At 52.4% G+C, this 14,632-nt stretch overlaps 1 protein-coding gene across 3 annotated transcripts in view; it reads right to left on the bottom strand.

Moving 5' to 3' along the window:
• Positions 1-81: 81 nt before the first annotated feature.
• Positions 82-14,632, bottom strand: part of IFT140 (intraflagellar transport 140) — a 93,186-nt gene continuing 78,635 nt past the window's right edge. For 2 of the 3 annotated variants that reach the window (XM_059692624.1, XM_059692625.1), the window contains exons 21-30: positions 14,469-14,564; positions 13,969-14,101; positions 13,728-13,871; positions 12,967-13,095; positions 12,639-12,821; positions 8,579-8,785; positions 8,140-8,352; positions 7,900-8,066; positions 6,264-6,405; positions 82-848 (exon numbers count right to left, since the gene is read on the bottom strand). In XM_059692624.1, coding sequence (XP_059548607.1) covers positions 642-848; positions 6,264-6,405; positions 7,900-8,066; positions 8,140-8,352; positions 8,579-8,785; positions 12,639-12,821; positions 12,967-13,095; positions 13,728-13,871; positions 13,969-14,101; positions 14,469-14,564 — 1,621 coding nt within the window. In that variant the 3' untranslated portion in view covers positions 82-641. The remainder of the gene's footprint in view (positions 849-6,263; positions 6,406-7,899; positions 8,067-8,139; positions 8,353-8,578; positions 8,786-12,638; positions 12,822-12,966; positions 13,096-13,727; positions 13,872-13,968; positions 14,102-14,468; positions 14,565-14,632) is intronic. The other variant, XM_059692626.1, reaches the window with a different exon arrangement.

A 14,632-nucleotide genomic window follows, 5' to 3' on the forward strand; every position in this document is an offset into this window, starting at 1 on the left:
GCTCGGACAGGGACCCCCGTGCCTCCACAAGCCCTCTGCAGGGGAGACATGGAAACGTGGGGCAGGAAGGGGACGCACGCCTCTGAGGAAATAAACTTTATTAGAAGAGCTTCAGCGGCTGGTGGGTGGAGCCCAGGGCCCCCCTCCCCTCAAGATGTCATGGTGCCAGCTCCTCCCTCACAGCGGGAGCTGGTGCCAGGGCACAGGCTGCCTGACAGAGCCCACCACTGGCCGCTCGTGTCTGCTCAGGATGGCCCTGGGGTCAGGAACTGTGTATCTTGCTGGAAACTGTTGGATGCATGTCAGGCAGCCTTCTTGGGTGCTGGGAGGAGGCACAGTGAATATACTAACGTTTTCAGTCCGCGAAGTTCTAGAAGTTTCTTAGGCTTCAAAATCTGAGCTTGGAGAATGCCATGGGGAAAAATGAACCAACTCCCTCAACAGTAAAGCGGCTAAACCGAAGTTCCGAAGGACCAGAGACGGGGAAGGGATGCTTAAAGTTGCCCACTCCCTCCTAGGCAGGCCACCTGTGCCCTGGGCCCTCCAGCTGTGCTCAAACACTGAAGTCTTTTCAAAAAGACAGGCTCGTGCTGCTGTTGGTAACTAGGAAGTTCCGGAAGAGCTGTCGCAGCAGCAGGCCCTCAGGGGTCGTTCTCCACCTCCTCCATCACCTCCTCGTCCACCTCCTTGGGGTCCTCCATGCTGCCGTGGTGGATCCGCTCCGGCACGACGCGCGCCAGAGGGATGCCCAGGCCCTGGTGCACGGCGTCCACAGTCCGCTGGTTCACGTAGTAGGACAGCTTGGCGGGGGGGAGCCGCCTCCGCATCTCCTCCAGGTACTTGTAGGCCTGCGTCACACAGAACAGCCATGACTGGGTTAGTTCATGTCAGAACCAAGGGCCCACACCCTTCGCTGCAATGGCTCCTTGAACTCCTGACCCCGGAGGTCAGAGGAAAGCTGTCCCTGCTTCTGGAGGGAGGGACTGGGTGCAATCTGCGACTTCCCGGCCTTCCCAAGGGTGGTGGTGTTGGGGGGGGGGGGGCCGCCCGCGCAGGCTCCGATGGCCGGTGCTGTAAGCTGTGATCAGCACAACCAGCTGGACATCCTGGGAGCACTGGGCAAGCAGCCCATGTGTGTTTTGGGACCATGCTCCTCTTAGGACCTGTAAGCAGGCCCAGGGAGGCTTTGACGGAAGGATGGGTTCACATCTCCACCTTTTCCATGTATGTTGGGGCAGAGGCGAGTCTGGTTGGAGGGCAGGTAGCAGTATGTACATGGTTGGTCTTATTTATTTTGACCAAGCATCCAGTGTACCCCAGTTGATTAGGCCTACGATTAATGTGAGTCTTTGTATGTATGGTCCTTGATCCTAGGTCGGTAAATTGGAATTGTCAGTGTTAACTGTGGAACTTCCTCTGGACCTGCCAGTGGGAATATGTGGCAGAGCAGGAGGGTGCCACCTAGAGCAGCTCCGGGCTGGGGGGTCTGAGGTAGAACTGGAGTGCTTATATCTGCTACGCCTGCCCACACCTGCTAACACCTGCCCATACCTACCATGCCTAACCACACTGGCCTATACTTGCCCATATCTGCCTACACCCGCGGTGCCTGCTCACAGCTGCCATGTCTGCCTGCACCTGTTAACACTCGCTATACCCATTCACCCACAGGAAGGGCCACACACGAGGATGGAGGAACAGGGCCTCATGTGGCCTCTAAGACTTACCCACAAGGTACACTTGATAGCAATTGAGAATGTGATAAAAATTTCTAGGAGCTTTTAATTTTTCTTTAGGAGGAATAATGATCAGATATTAGTATTTATTTACTTTTTTAATCCTCACCCGAGGATATTTTTCCATTGGATTTTAGAGAGAGTGGAAGGGAGGGAGGAGGGGGAGGGGGGGGAGAGAGAGAGAGGGAGAGAGAGAAACATTGATGTGAAGAGACACTCTGATTGGTTGCCTCCCATATGCACCCTGACGGGGCTGGGGATCGAGCTTGTAACCCAGGTACATGCCCTTGACTGGGAATGGAACCTGTGGTTTACGAGCCCAGGCTCTAACCACTGAGCCCCTGGCTAGGGCAGCTCTTTGTATTTCTTAAGGATGATAAAAACTTTTAGAGCAATTTTATTTTGGGCCAAAATAACTAAGATAGTAAAAGTAAATAAAAGATAAAGATTACAAAGATAAAAATACAAAGATGGTTTTTGGAGGGATGGGGGATGGGCAGAGTACAGCCCCCCTGGAGTTCGCAGACCAGAGGAAGAGGACAGCCACACAGGAAGTGGCTCCTGTAGGAATTTACCACTTGCCTGCTGTGGGCCAGGTGCTGTGCTAGGCACGCAGGACACAGCACTAAGACTGAGGCCAGCCCAGGGTGGTGAGAGTAGCCGGAGCTGCAGGGGGAGACGAGGTCTGGCAGTAAAAAGTGCCTACACTGAGGCCCTCGCCGGTTTGGTTCAGTGGATAGAGCTTTGGCCTATGGACTGAAGGGTCCCGGGTTCGATTCCGGTCAAGGGCACGTGCCCGGTTGCAGGCTTCATCCCCAGTAGGGGGCGTGCAGGAGGCAGCTGATCAATGATTCTCATCATTGATGTTTCTATCTTTCTATCCCTCTCCCTTCCTCTCTGAAATCAATAAAAATATATTAATTAAAAAAAGAAAGAAAGAAGTGCCTACACTGAGAAGGGAAGGAAGCAGAGCTGAGGAGGGAAGAACTAGGTGGTCAGAAGGGACCCAGCGGTGTAACTGCTTGGTCTCAGAGCTGATTTCTTCAATAAAGGGCGGGAGCAGAGTTTCTGGAAGGAAGACATGGTCACCAAAGACAGATGAAGGACAACAAAGAAATGTAACTAGACACCTGACCCCTGAAGATATCACTGTCCAACTGTCAGGACTTGACTCTCAACAGGCAGTGAGAACTGAGTGGGCGGGAGGAAAATGAAGAAAGAAATTTGGGGGCGAGAGGAGAGAGAAACACTGATGTGAGAGAGACACATCGACTGGTTGCCTCCCACACACAGCGCGGCGGGGGAGAGGGGGAGGGGGGGCAGAGGATGCAGTGGTCTGAGCATCTTCACAGTCCAATTTTGTCTCACTTTTTCTCCTTGTCGAGATTGGATTTAGAGTTGTTTTCTCCCAACAACAACATGGGTGAGTGGACATGGTGGGGGGCAAAGAGGAAATAAGTGCTTAGGTCAGGAAATCCGGGTTTCGTGGTGCTGACCTTTCACACTGCGGGGAGCTGCTGCTGAATTCTGGAAATTTCCTGTGAATTCTGGAACCCTCAGCTAATGAGGCTGGCAGAGTTCACTAGCAATATTTCTGAAACAAACTTGTCAATACTCAGTTTGTGAGACTGAGGAAGGGGAACCGAGAGATTCCTTGGGGTCACTGTAGTCTCACCAGAAAAACTATCTGGGAGTTAAGGCAGCGGGTGGCCGAAGGAGATGTTGCAGGCGGAACAAAGTCTGTGTGACGCCCCGTGGAACACAAAGGAAAAATGCATCCAGGAATAACTGTTACGTTGGTTATCAGAGGCTTATGATGGAAAAGAATGAGGAGGAAAGCTTCCGGTAGTGGCAGAGTAATTCATGTTAAACCAACCTTCCCACCCACAAAAATAACTTAAAGGGCCCTGGGGAACAACCTTGGGCAGGAAGACGGGCAAGAAGACGGAGGGAATTGACAGGTGGAAGACAGGAGGAGCAGGGGACGAGTTTCCATCTAATTGTAACTTTTGTCACATGCGAGGCCCCAGTCAGGGCTACTGTGAGGAGCTGAAAGTCACATAGAAAAAAAAAGGCACATAGAAACCCAAATCCTTACTGGCTTAAAAACCAGCATCAGAATTGGGTCAAGCCTAACAGCTGGAATGTGAGGAAATGTTGGAAAGGAGAGAGTCTGAGGGGAGCTCAAACCTGAGTGTGAACTCCACCCTGATCTCTGGCGGACCCTGCGCTCTTCAAGGGGTAGGGACAGGGGCAGGCTTCAAGGAGCCGGACCAAAGCTAAAGTACCGAGCAGAGATTCTAGCGGCTGCCCAACACGGGGGAGAGTTTGACTCTGAGTTGAGCAAAGATGATTACAGAAAGGGAGGGAGGGAGGGAGGAAAGGAGGGAGGGAGGGAGGGAGGGGAAAGAAACAAACAGTAATACTCTTTGGAGGAACATAATGGAATCCAGATGATGTCTGTGGACATCATCATCAAACTGCTGAGAACAATATAAAAAGAAAATCAGAGGGAGTGAGGAAGGGGGCGAGACAGAGCGAGCACGCATGCTCCAGACCTGCTGAGGGTCCTTCTGAGTCTTTATCTGAATAATGACCAGCGCGTGTGTGCGCAGAAAGCACCGAGGCCAGGGAAAGACCTACGAAAGGAGCCGGAGGAAGAGTCCCGGAGACTGGGCACAGGGGCCAGCCGTGCACACTCCGCCAGCCGGGTGGGAGGCTGCAGCACCGCGCACCGAGGGAGTTCTGGGACGGGCACTGCCTTGGAGATGCGATGAAATCGGCCCTGACTCAAAGCTGGCAGATCATGTGCTGATCAAGGAAACGTGTCTAGAATTTATAAAGACCACAATCAACAAGAAGACAAACACCCAAATAAGAGGATCTGGACAGTCACAGGAGGAGGTATGCAGACAGCCAGTGAGTCACTTGGTCATTAAGAAAGTGGACATTAAAACCACAATGAGATTCCACCACCCACCCACCAGGAGGGCTGAAATAACGGGATGATCATACCAAATGCTGGCGAAGATGAGGAAACACGCTAGTGTGGCTGTGAGCTAAATTCGTTACTTGCGTGGAACATCATTCTTATTTGTAAAAATGACTGAAAGATAAACTGTGGCTATTCAGACGTGGTTATGTGGCAGATATTTTTTCACAAATGAACAAAGCGAAACTGTCACTTTAAGGAAAATAGTAACTGACAGTATTTTTGCCAAGGATAATAAATGTGAGTTTTCAAACGAAGTTAGAATTTCGGGCCACCACGAGCTGGAGGTTTTCACGATACTTAATGACTTTTCCGATGAGATTGGTGGTGATATCAGCAAATGAGATTTAAAAAAATAGGTATCATGAAATGTGTTAACATTTGTCTACCTCAGTGAACCAATATTTTGCAAATGACCAACATGATTTTACAAAATCACGCAGCTGTACAAGATCCAGGAGAAACCAATGGGCCAATGCAGCAGAGCACAAGACGTACAGCGGTAGGGCTTCCGTTCCTCCCTGCAGCTAACTTAGGAAGCAGCACTTGTTGGTGTAGCGTCAAAGAAGATCTACAAATACCCGAGAAGGCGATTAAACACCCCTCCCATTCACATCAGTGGATATAATTCACATAAACGGGGTGCTCATAGCTTTCCTAGGGCAAAAGGGTCCGAAGACCAACATGTTTGAGAACCACGCTGTCAAACGGAATTATCAGAACCTTCCACAAAGAGACCTCCAAGCCAGGTCGGTTCACGTACGCATTCTACCTAACAGGTAAGGAAGAAATGACACAAGTCTGACATAACGCTTTCAGAAGGTACCGGAGATGGGCCTGGTTCCTAGCGTTCGACAGGACTAGAATAACCGTGCTACGAACCACAGCAAAGAAAATAAAGTTTGGTAGCTTCTTGGAAAGTTAAACATACACTCATCCTATGACCCAGCAATTCAACACCCAGGTGTCTACATAAGAGTTAGCAATCTAAGGGGTGGAGGGGCAGCATGTCTGCACCTCTCAAAGTGGCTCAAAAAAATACCCATTTCCTGCCTACAATAGAAATGTAAAGGCATACATCCAGAATGAATAAATGAATATGGCAAAATGTTATAAAAACTGATGATCTGATAAAGGAACTACACTGGGGTTCTATTATTCTTGTAACTTCTTAGTTTGAAGTTATTTCAAAAAAAAAAAAAAAGCTAGCCCGGTTGCTGTGGTGCAGTGGAGGTCACAGTTCGATGCCCGGTCAGGGCACAGGCCCGGGCTGCGGGCTCGATCCCCAGTGTGGGCCTGCAGGAGGGACCCAAACAATGATTCTCTCTCATCACTGATGTTTCTATCTCTAGCTCCCTCTCCCTTCCTCTCTGAACTCAATAAAAAATACATATTTTTAAAAGGCTAAAATAAATACAAAACAAACAAACAGAAAACCCCCCATAAAACAGGAGCGGTGCCTGCTCCACAGTGAGCTCCCAACGCCTGCAGGCTGAGGGTGGGAAGCTGAGCCGCCCATCGTCCTGAACCCTCACCATCTGGAACTCCTCCATCTGCAGGTAGTGCTCCACCAGGAAGCCATAGACGTCCCCGATGCGAACCGTGCTGTCCAGGTCTGGCTCCTCCAGGAGCAGCTCGCACTGCTTGACTGACTCCTTGGGGTCCTCGCCGTATGTCCTGCCGAGAGCAGAGACAGCCTGAGCCCAACCCAGGACCTGGACTGGCGGTCAGAGGTCAGAGCGGGGCCCTCTGCCCCAAAGGAGCTCACGGGAACCAGGGACCAATCTTTTGTGAAGGTAATTCTTGTGAATTAAAATAACTAAGGAGTTCATTCATAAATTCACTCATTCACTGAACAAAAACTTGCTGACTGCTCAGAGTGCCAGTATTGTGCTTCAGCAAAGATTTGTCAATCCTAGTCCCTGCCCAGGAAACTGTCTACAGAGGGGCAGTGTGATGCAGGGGGGCACCCGAGAGGCTGAGGAGGTCGGGCAGGGGATTGGCATGAACAAAGGCTTGTGCAGTGACACGTTTGTGGTTTGTGGAAGAGCAGCAAGTGGTATGAGAGTGAGAACAGAGCCAGGAGGGCCTCATGAGCTTCCTGAGCAGGTCTTGGCTCAGGGCGGCTGGCTAGAGCCTCTAGGGTAGGGGCGGGGAACGTCCAGCCCTCAGGCCGCACAAGGCCCACGAAATCATTGGGTCTGGCCCTGCCAAGGCATTAGGGGTGAGTTAATTAATTGTTTGACCACGTAGAGCAGGCTGATTTTTTAAGCTGATAATTTTGTATGGCCCGCGAATGCTGTTATAAACACCCAAATGGCCCTTGGCAGAGAAAATGGTCCCCACCCCTGCTCCAGGGGCTCAGCTCCCACTTCAGGAGGACCAGCTGGCCCGTTCCCGTCGAACCCTGACTTGGCCACCCCAGGCAGGCTGCCCTCTGGCCCTCACGAGTCCCCCGACTCCGTCCACAATGTCCTGTCCTGTGGCTGCAGAGTCCTCGCTGCCCAATCTCCTCCCTTCTCCCTCCTGTATCTCAGACTCAGCAGATATTCCAGAACTTACGCACCCGAGTGGGCAGTGCCCCTACGAGAGCCCCACTTTGCACAGCAGCGTTCAAAATATGTGTGGAGCTCTTTCAAGGGCCTGCTCTCAGGTGAGGAAAATGCTTTCATTGGTTTAGACAGAAGCTGAGCTGCTGCTTACACAGCGGGCTCCTGGAAAAGCTGGGTAAGTCGCCAATAAAAACTGGTGTCATGTACAAACCCAGATCTGTGGTCTCCTAATTACAGAGAAAATGTGCTGCGCAAGCCTCCTTCCCACAGGCTCCAGCCGCCTCCGTCGGGGGAGCATCGGTTTGATCACCACAGTCCCTGCCACCCGGGGTACAATGGCCCCTCCCGTAGAATGCCCTGCCCGCCCCTGTGCACGGATCGGTCTCTGGCTGTTTCTTGAACAATCTTCCCAAGCACGTGCCCAGGCTCTAGGGGGCCCCCCAAGAGGAGCTCAGACCTGTTCCTGTCTAGGTGTCCAGGAAGTTCCTTTGAAGAATGTTCCCTGGAAATGGAACCTGGGTCTGGTCCCTGGCAGTGAGGGGGAGCCTGGGGGGGCTTCTCAGGGCTTCCCTGGGGCCCGAGGTGCAGTGCCCGCCTCCCCGCCTCCTCAGGAAGGCACCTGCGGGCCTGAATGAACCGCTTCACCACCGTCATCTTGCTCTGAAGCTGCGCCAGCTTGGTCTCCTGGTCCAGGGGGCTCTTGGTCTTGGCCTTGGACAAGCACTTGTAGGCCTCGGTGAGCGCCCCGTGGGCCTTGTCGTAGTTCTGGTATTCGTTGATCTCCACCTGCGCAGACAAGGCGATCAGGACCCATGGGCCAAGGACCCTCCGGCCCCCAGACGGCGAGCAGGGGCTGTACCTGGGCACAGGCATCATAAAAACTCGCCAGCAGGTCCAAGGCCCGGCCCTTGGTGTAGAAGCTGATGATGGTCTTCATGGTCTCCGGCTCCTTCCGCCAGTCCAGGGACTGGAGGTAGTTGGCCGCCATGATGTAGTTTTCCTTTTGCCTCGAGACACCCGCGAAGAACACAATTTTCTCCGTGTCCCCAGACTTGAGCAGCGCTCTCATGGCCTAGGAGGAGGAGGAGCCAGGGCCGGGCTGGGAGCTGGGAGCATGGCCTGTCCCACCCGTGGCAGCTGGCGCCCCCAGCTGGGTCTGGGCCAGGGGCCAGGCACGGGGCGCAGGGCTCTGGGTTCCCGCAGGCACCCTTCAGAACCCGGGCTGGGAAAGCTCCCCACACTGGGCTAAACTCGGGACAAAAGGGAAGGTGTGCGCGTGGCCGCTCCGGCCGGCTCACCTTGAGCTTGTTCCCGGCCTGCGTGTACTTCTTCGTGGCCAGGTGGTAGTTGCCCTGGCGCATGCAGCAGTTGGCAATCTGCTCCAGCAGCTCGCGCCGCGACTCTTCTGACAGGTCCGTGCAGTCCTTGGACACGGTCATCTTTTCGGCCATCTCCTCGGTGATGGTCATGTTCTGCTCCAGGCAAAGCTGCAGGGCTTCCTGGTACTGGGAAGGGGCCACGGACGCTGAGTACTGGGAAGGGGCCACGGACGCTGAGTACTGGGAAGGGGCCACGGACGCTGAGTACTGGGAAGGGGCCACGGACGCTGAGTACTGGGAAGGGGCCACGGACGCTGAGGCGGGGCCGTCGCCCTCCCACCCACCACCTCCGCAGGGGAAGCCGGGCCAGGCTCAGGGGTGGCCCTTGACTGTCTCCCATGCTACTAACATTCTGGAATGCGATGAAGGAAATGCGGAGCTCAAAAGAATCTTACATTTGTTGTGGGAGAAAAAGGAAACCAGAAATTAATTTTCTTCTAGAATTCTTTCGAAATCTTTAAACTGAGAAGTTTAATTAATTAAATGTCCTTAAAATTTAAGAAAAAAAATTTATATTTTTCATAGGAATATGTCTTGGGGAAAAAAGAATTGTATCTTGAAGATGATTCCACCTCAGTAGCAAGGAACTGCCTCCTTTTGACAGCTGCGTAGTATTCCACTTGACTGAGAACCACAGCTAATCTAACTCTCCTGCTGACACATGCAGAAGCGGGTTAGCCTTTGCTGGCACAGCCCTTGTGCTTAGGCCACCGTCACGTGTATGGATGTGTTGTTAGGACACCTTCTGAGGACGGAAGTGCTGTTTAAGGGGATGTAATTTTATTTATGACAGGCCTGCTTGGGTTCCCACCCACAGCCTGAGTGCCTTTGTTTCCCATGACAACCTAGTGGGCTTTCCGACCTTTTCACCTTTACCAGCCTAATCCTTGAAAAATGGAATCTCCGTGAGTTTCGATCTTATTATGAGTGATACATATTCCGTCCATACTCTTTGTTCTTTCCCTTTGAGTTTTTGGTAACTTTCTTATAGATTGACACAAACGCTATACATATGAAGAAAATTAGCTTTTAGGTAGGATATATTTTCCTCCATTTTATTATTTATCTTTGCTTTTTATGGTGTTTTCTCCGTGTGCTATTTTCAAATTCGGTCAGAATGATCAGTCTTCCCCACTATGGCTTTGGGTTTAAATCATAGAGAATGCCTTCCCTCCTTTAAGACCATGTGACATCTCATAGCTTCTGGTGGAACTACTGCTATTTCACTGACAAGCTTACACCTTCTACGCACCAGGAATTTCCTCAGATGGAGGACTGGAGTAGGATTTAACTTTGTTTCTCCCGGAGGCTACCTGGTTGTATCAGCCCCCTTGCTGAACAGCTCACCTTTTCTCCACGGTTGAGTGCTCCTGCATCTCATACTCAGCATGCATACACGGATGGCTCTCCTTCTGGGTTCCTAATACTTCCCACTGATCTGCAGGCCTGCCCAAGCACAGGCCCCAGTTATTCTAGCTTCGATATGCTTTCAGGTCTGGGAGGTTTGATGACCCCTTACTCGTCTCCTTTTCCAGATTTCCCCTGGCTATGCCAGTTTATCTGTTTTCACTGTGAAACTATAGGGTCCACTTATCCAGCTACAGGTTAAGTCCGAGACAGCCTTAGGGAGGGTCAGATGTTCATTTGCTGGGTCTTTCTAACCAAGAACACGATAGGTGCCTTTTCATTTGTTCAAAAATGTCTTCCTCACTCAGTAGTGAGAGACAAAACTGCCTAATTCTGGCTGCAGAAAGAAAGATCTTTTATTTCTTTTAATGGTATAAATATATTTTTATTGATTTCAGAGAGGAAGGGAGAGGGAGAGACAGAGATAGAAACACAATGATGAGAGAGAATCAGTGATCTGCTGCCTCCTGCGTGCCCCACACTGGGGATCGAGCCCGAAATCTGGGCATGTGCCCTGACAGGGAATCGAACTGTGAGCTCCTGGTTCATAGGTCAATGCTCAACCACTGAGCCATGCCAACCGGGCAGAAGAAAGATCTTTTAAGTGGATAGGCATGCCCTGGCCAGGTAGCTCAGCTGGTTAGAGTGTCGTCCAGATATGCTAAGGTTGCAGGTTTAATCCTCAGCAAGGGCACATAAAAAATCAACCAATGAATGCATGAATGGGTGAAACAACAAATCACTATTTCTCTTTCTCTTTTCCCCCCTTCCTTTCTCTCTCTAAAATCAATTTTAAAAAATGGATAGGCTAGCCTAGTCAGCATGGCTCAGTGGCTGAGCGTTGACCTATGAACCAGGAGGTCACAGTTTGATTCCTGGTCAGGGCACATGCCTGGGTTTCAGGCTTGATCCCCAATCAGGGGCATGCAGGAGGCAGCCAATCAGTGATTCTCTGTCGTCATTGATGTTTCTATCTCTCCCTTCCTCTCCCTTCCTTTCTGAAATCAATAAAAATATATTTAAAAAAATAAAATAAAATGGATAGGCTAAATTTGTATGATTAACAATTTTCTATATCCCCATTCTCAAGGAGAATTTTTCTACTTAAAAAAATTAGTGCGCATGCCTACGAGGATGGCTACTACCAATTTTCTATTAACTACAACAGTGATTCTCAACCTTGGCTGCACATTAGAATCACCTGGGAATCTTTTTAAAATCCTGATTTCTGGGCCTCATCCTCCGGAAGTTCTGTTTCTTTGTTACTAATGTTGTGGCCCCACCCCATAACAAAGAAACAGAATTTCCGGAGGATGAGGCCCAGAAATCAGGATTTTAAAAAGATTCCCAGGTTTGCCCTGGCTGGTTTGGCTCACTGGATGGAGCGTCGGCCTGGGGACTGAGGGGTCCCGGGTTCGATTCTGGTCAGGGGCATGTGCCTTGGTTGCGGGCACATCCCCGGTGAGGGGTGTGCAGGAAGCAGCTGATCGATGCTCCTCTCTCATCGATGTTTCTAGCTCTCTATCTCTCTCCCTTCCTCTCTGTAAAAAAATCAATAAAATATATTAAACAAAAAAAAAGATTCCCAGGTGATTCTAATGTGCAGCCAAGGTTGCAAACCACTGAACTAGAAAATAACAAGTGTTGGTGAGGACGTGGAGACATGGGGACCCGTGGGCACTGCTGGTGGGAATGTAAACAGTGCAGCCGCCGTGGAGAAGAGCATGGCAGTTCCTCAAAAAATTAAAACAGTTACCATATGATCTGGCAATTCCATTTCTGGATAAACACCCAAAAGAACTGAAAGAAGGGCCTCGAAGAATTATCCGTACACCGATGTTCATAGCCACGTTATTCATAATAGTCGAAAAACAGAAATAACTCAAGTGTCCATCTATGGGTGAATTGATAGGCAAATGTGGAATATGATTCAGTCTTAAATAGGAAGGAAAAAAGACTATACTTTCAGGGATCATTTCTATAGTTCGTTAAATAGGAAGGAAATGCTGCAATATGTCACAACATGGATGAACCTCAAGGACATTTGCTCAGTGAAATAAGCCAGTCACAAAAGGGCAAGAACTGGGTAACTCCATTCATACGCTGTCCCCAGAGCAGTCAGGTTCGTAGAGACAGGAAGTAAACGGAGGGTGCCGGGGCAGGGGGAGGCGGTAGTTGTTTAATGGGGACAAGATGCAAAGATGAAAAGAGTTCTAGAGATTGGCTGCATGAAAATGTGCGTGCACCTACCGCTGCTGGACTATACACCTAAAAGACTGCTAAGATGGTAAATTGTAAGTTTTGTTGCGTGCATTTTGTCACACACACAGACAAGATGAGTGGAACTCCCTAGCTGTAATTTGAAGACACGGGTGAAATGGGCAGTGAGTCCACATTCGGGTCGGCCATCAGGGCGGGCTTATTCTCGGCCCTGTACCCCAGGGAGGCCGCAGCCAAAGCCTTCCTGCAATCACGGCACGGTGGAGCCGAGTGCCCCGTGCCTGTGGAAACGGTGGCCCTGGGGCTTCGGGGCCCGCGAGTGTGCCTGGCGGGGACCCGGCCGTCTCCGTACCTTCTTGGCGGCCAGCAGCAGTTCCACTGCCTTCTCATACTGATTGTGCTCAAGGAAGAAGTCCGAGCAGCGGGCCAGGAGAGCAGGGTCCGACTTCTCATCCAGGTCCTCTGCGATGAGCTGCAGGGCCCCAAACTGCTGGGTGGCGAAGGCCAGCTCCAGGGCCTTGGAGAAGTGGCCGGCCTGTGGACGGCAGGGGAGCTCTGAGCAGCTGCCGGATGCCTGGATCCGGAGACCGCTGGCGTGGTCCCCTTGCACCCAGGCAAGTCCCCCGTTCCCGGGAGCCCTGTGCTGCCCCACTTCGGGTCCAGGGCAGGGCGCCCCTCACCTTGTGGTAGAGCATGACTGCTCTGTCCATCTGCTCACCCTTCTCCTCGTAGTAGCATGCCGCCTCAATCATGTCCTTGGGGGAGCTCAGCAGGGCCAAGTTCATGAGCTGGTCATCCAGGCCGTTCTCCTGCGGGAAGGGGGCGGGCAGGGCTCAGAGGTCCCTGCTCCGGTCTGTGAATGATGCTGTGCGGGGCCCATCTTCCCTGTTTGACACACCCATCCACGCGATCGTGGTTTCCAATGAGTGTCATGTCTTAGTGGGTGAGTGTAGCAGAATTTTTAGAGGTTTCCTTCTCCCCTTATTATACAGAACACGGTGGGGACTAGTTTACATGAGGGCTTTCCACATTTTGGATTTCCCAGGAGTGAGGCCCTGGGCGGGAACACGTCATGGATGCACAGTGAAAGGCCGCCTGTGGACAAGGCCATAGCAGCGAGCCAGCCTCCGCGCGGGCTCAGAAGCCCGGGGACATCACAGTGACAACTCCTTGCTTTACAAACACCAGCAGGGAGGGGAGAGCCGAGATGGGGAAGGAGGGGCAGAGACCAGTGTGACAGGCAGAGTGAGGCCTGAGTGGTAGAAGCCAGCCCAGGTGGGAGAGGCGATCGATGCTCATGATGCAGTTCTCTACCTTTTCTGTTTGGAAATCTCGTCATCGACTGTGGGAAACGATGACAAAGCACCGTTTCCCGTTTCCCACCTGCCCGCGTTTCACAGCCTCCGCCCGCGGCTCCGTGTGTGCTGCAGCGGCCGCCTACCTTGCACAGGCGGATGGCGTTGTTGAAGGCCTGGGCGCGCGTGTAGAAGTGCACCGCCTGCCTCACCTCCTCCTGGCTCTCGTACTGCCGGGCCAGGTGATAGGACGCAGCCCAGTTTCCTGTCTCGTTGGCGATTTCGGCAGCCTAGAAAACCAGCAGAGAGACCCGGGGGTCTGCCTGCAGCTCACTCCCCCCACAGGGCCAACTCCCCCCGCAGGGCCGACTCCCAGAGGGCGCCTACCTTCTGAATGTTGCCCTGGAAGCAGTGAATGCGGACCAGGGAGAAGTAGTCTTGTGTCAGCTCATAGTAGCGCAGCGCGGCGTCCATCTCCGCCTGGCTTTCCAGGTACTGGGCCCACCACCTCCACAGGGTCCTGCGAGCAGCCCGTAGGGATCCCTCAGGTCCCCACTCCCACTGGAAATGAGCCCCCGGGTCCCAAACGCCGCCCTCAGAGTGCACTTCCCATGGCCCGCAGCCAGGAGGCGTGGAAGCTGGCGGACAAGAGTGAGGTCCCCGAGGTCTGAAGGAACCATGTCCGGGGGGAAAAGCCCTCCCCCCGGCCCCCCATCGACCCTCCCCACCCAGCATCCTAGGATCTGGCTCTGAGGGACCAAGAGAGTGACTCGCACTCTCACATGTAAAGCTCCAGGAGGGGGTTTCCCGAGCAGCCCCGGGCCCCCGGGCCCCATATGCCAACCCAGCCCCCCGCCATGTCCCCTCACCCCGCGGGGGACACTCACTTGTCCTTCATCTTATTGATGTAGAGCTCCAGGGACTGCAGGTCCTCCGAGAGCATCCTGGGCACCTCGAAGCGGTGGGTGTCTGACTTCTCGTAGCTGCAGGAGGAGAGAGGGAGCAGCTGGTTCCCACGGTCTCAGCCGTGTTGCGTGCATGGAGACAGGCC

The sequence above is a fragment of the Myotis daubentonii genome, chromosome 4 (assembly GCF_963259705.1).
Source record: "Myotis daubentonii chromosome 4, mMyoDau2.1, whole genome shotgun sequence".
Classification (NCBI taxonomy): domain Eukaryota; kingdom Metazoa; phylum Chordata; class Mammalia; order Chiroptera; family Vespertilionidae; genus Myotis; species Myotis daubentonii.